General features: G+C 46.3%; 1 protein-coding gene across 1 annotated transcript in view; it reads left to right on the top strand.

Moving 5' to 3' along the window:
- Positions 1–481: 481 nt before the first annotated feature.
- TMPRSS3 (transmembrane serine protease 3) overlaps positions 482–3935 on the top strand; it is a gene marked incomplete at its 5' end in the record, with an annotated part of 22420 nt that continues 18966 nt past the window's right edge. Inside the window, 2 exons of the mRNA XM_081088181.1 lie at positions 482–499; positions 1823–1967. Coding sequence (XP_080944307.1) covers positions 482–499; positions 1823–1967 — 163 coding nt within the window. The remainder of the gene's footprint in view (positions 500–1822; positions 1968–3935) is intronic.

Raw genomic sequence — 3935 nt, 5'->3', positions numbered from 1 at the left:
TAGAGAGCTGGCTGTGAGACCCGTCCGCTTCCCTGCCTTTTGTCTTCGGAGCAGCTTCAAGTCTACCCTTGGGCTCAGGCACATCGGGGGACGGAAACCCCCACCAAGCCGTTCACCTGCCTCTTGGTGCGCTTGCTCGGCACTGGGCAGACTCCCTGCTCTTTTAAGTAAAAGGAGAGCCTGCGTTCCGAGGGCTCTCTGACGAGAAGGTTCTGCAAAGGTTTGCTTACCGCACTTACTAATTAAAGGGCAGCCAGGTTCCCCCGCCCTGGTCCCCGCGGCCATGCCGCCGACGGCCACCTGATAGCCACACGCAGGTTGGGTTACACCGTCGCCCACGACCATGCCATTTGCTGTGACGATTGAGTCGACAAGGCTGAGTGACTTGGAAATATTTCCCGGTTGGACTAACCCGTTGGCCGCCGGCTCGCCATTCCGCTTGCTTTTATAATGAAAAAGGAAATTAGTTGTGCCTTTCACGATGGCGGCTCCAGAAATGGTGAGTGAAGTGGGTGGCGGGGAGAGGCGACGCTGTGGACGGATGTCGCCTCTGCCTTCCTCCCTGGTGACACCTGCCAGCCATGGCGTGTTTGGGGGGGACTTCCTCACCTGGGTTCCCGGTTGCAGGAAGCATTTGAGCCTTTACTCTTATTCTTGTTATAAATTAAGCTGTGCCATTTGCTACATGCTGACAGCTAACCAGCCAGTATCAGCCAGAATCATAGACAAAGATGCTGACTGTGCGTGCATTACTTCCCTAAGATGCTCTTCAAAGCCCCTCTTACGGTGGGAATGAGATCAACGTTTTTAAGCGCAGTCTCGCTTAGGTTTTCCTGTGAGCACATGGAACAGCACGAAGACGAAGTCCGCTTTAAATGGCTTAACAGTTCCTTTTTGAGTTGCACACATGACAACAGGTAAACGAAAAGGAAATAAGACAGGTGCCCTAAGGGTCTCTGCTCCTGTGCCTGTCTGACCGCTGGATTTTGGTGAGCTGAGCAGTCATGCCTGCTGCCTGGGGCCAGGAGCTGTGATGTGGTTGAGACACATCACAACCACAACCATTTGGCCCTTCCCTCGCTCCCTCCACCCCTGGAGGAGTTACTGGGAATGAATTCCAAAGGCTCCGGCCTCTGGGGCCCTGCGATAGGAGGAATTCTCCTGGAGGAAACAGAGCCCAGTGTAGCTTTGGTGCCAGCCACTCCTCCCTTTGCTCTGAGAGTGGGGCGGGGACCGGGCACCCCAAGGGCCCAGATACTTTCATCCTTAATTAGGTCATGGCTGTGAGAGCCAGGAAAGCTACAAATACTCTGGGCCAGTGTCCCCTCCCTGGGGCTGTTGGCACTTGAGGGGCTCGGACGTGATGTGAGTATCAGAACCTCTTCTGTCTATATAGACTTATCCCCTGTGCAGGCAAAGGGCTGAGTTTATGGGAGACAACAGCAATGATAAAAGAGGAGGGATGTGCTTTGAAAGTGCTTTATCTTCTGTGAAATTCTGGAACGCTAACCTTTAAATGGCAAAAGGCCGTATCTCTAAAGCTGGGCACTCAGTTGGTTTTAAGATTGGTCGAACGAGCATTGGGAAAGTCGTTATTTTAGCAGAGTTAAGTTCATTGTTGTTCGCTAACTCCCGAAGCTTCTCTGTTATCCGTTGTAGCTTAGGAAACAATGCGTGCCCACCAGAGAAATAGTTTTGATTAATCGGTACTGAATTTGCTTGATGAGGATTGTCAGATTTCAAAGATTGGACACAACCAAGATGCATTTGAGGCTGAAACTATAAACAGGGAAGCAAACGCTTTCTGTTCTTCCTGGTGAAGGAGGTGGAGGTGGAGGTGGAGCCGAACCTCAGAGGCCCTGAAATAGTCACCATGGGGGAGAACGACCCGCCGGCCGCCGAAGCCCCCTTCTCCTTCAGATCCCTTTTTGGCCTCGATGACCTGAAAATAAGTCCTGTCACACCAGGTAGGTGGAACCAGGTGTGATTTCTGCACGACCCTGCCCTCCCTCTCCCTCCCCGCCCCCATCTAGATGACAAATGTGGCTGCGGCTGAGTGTCCCTCTGGGGAAATATCTCACCAGGAGTCCTTACACTAAACGCATGTGATTCTGTAGTTTACAGATGGGGTGTCAGAGGGGCTGTTTTGTTCAGCCCCTTGCGGACTCCCTGGACACGGGTGTGCATTCTCTGATGGAGAGTTTCAGGAATGGAGGCTCCAACTGCCCCTGGGATTTAGGGGTCGGATCCTGGCCAGACCCTGAGCCCTTCAGGAAGTCCTGAGAACCTGCGCTCACCAACCCTTCCAGAAAATTAAAATAGGATGGGCATCTCTGAAAGTATTAGAGGCTTAGATTAAATTCCAACAGCAGGCAATGGCGTCGCTCCCAGCAACAGAGCAGTTGGAGTTGTAAACAAGTTACAAATATGTGGAGAAACAGTGGGCTCCTAGTGCCTCTCCAAAGAGGCTCATTCTGGTCAGTCTATCAGGATCTGTCACAGTGCGCTGTGCGCGCTGGTCCTGGACGCAGTTAGGAGTTCTGGCCTCGGGGGCTGTGAAGGGGACCCCTGGGGGCCCTGGCTGAGATTCCGGAAAGCATGAGTAGGGGCTACCCTACTGATTCCCTTTAAACCACAATTGATGTTGGGGGTTAGTGGACAGGATGGGAGATGGGAGGAGAGATTCCAAGTAAAAGAAAAGGACACAATTTAAAACTACTTCCTTCTCTCAAATGAACATAAATGTAACTTTTAAAAGTACCCTGCAATCACCTGATCCCCCAGTTTTACCTGGTTTTAAGGTCTACATTCATTCTCTTGCTGCCCTTGCCTGTAAGTACGCGTTCACTCATGGAGCCGACAGACTGGCGTTTTTCCACGTGCTTTTGGTTCTTATAAATGCTTTTTGACATAGCTCCACAACATTCCATCAAGTATATGTGTCATTTACATAGCCATTTTATCATCATTTGACATGTAGTTGTTTCTAATGTTTTTATAATATAAATAATATGAACATGAATAGCATTATACATATATCTCTATGCTAATTTTTGATTATTTCCTCATGATGAATTCCCAGTAGTTTAAAAAGCTGTTTAAAATGTTTAATTTTCAATAAAGCAATGTATTGTTCATTATAGAAATTTGGACAATACAGTTAATCAAAAAGATCTTTTGAAAGTTGCCCACAATTTCACCATTACTCAGGGATAACTCTATTAGCACTCTTGGTAGGGTTTCTTGCCTTTTTTCTTTCAACATATCTATATTTCCCTTGGAAGTGACATATACTCTTTGTACCATTTTGAAGCTTTTCTTTTTAACTGAACAATATCATGTTTATTTTTCCATGGCATTAACTAATTAAATATTCTTCAGGGTTTAGCAAACTATGGCCCATGGGCCAAATATGGCCCAATGCCTGTTTTTACAAATAAAATTTTATTGTAACACATCCATTTATTCACATATTGTCTATGGCTGCTTTCATGCCATGGTAGAGTTGAGTAGTTGTAACAAAGACCAAATGGCTAATAAGTTTAAAATATTTACTATCTGGCTCTTTACAGAAAAAGTTTGCCAACGCCCTTCTCCATCATTCATTTGTTTCTCAGCATTCATTTGTCTCTATCCATTTGTTATTTCACCAGTTTCTTCTGTTGCTCATTTGGGCTATTTCCTGTGCATCAGTATTATAAACGTCACTCCTCTAAGTATCCTTGTAGGTAGATATTTGTGTATATTTATAATGACATCTTAGGGTAAATTCCAGGACTGAATTTACTAGGTCAAAGATTCCCATCCATTTTTAAACTTTTGGTACATATTTCAAATTTGTCAAAAAGTTTACATATTGCAAACCCCTATTGACTATACTTGGCAGTCCATTTCCTTCACTTTGGACTATAGTGAGAATAATAATAATAATAATA

Source organism: Myotis nattereri (assembly GCF_964212035.1).
Source record: "Myotis nattereri genome assembly, chromosome: 3".
NCBI classification, from domain to species: domain Eukaryota; kingdom Metazoa; phylum Chordata; class Mammalia; order Chiroptera; family Vespertilionidae; genus Myotis; species Myotis nattereri.
Note: the sequence above shows the minus strand (reverse complement) of the source record. Positions and strands in the feature narration are given on the sequence as shown.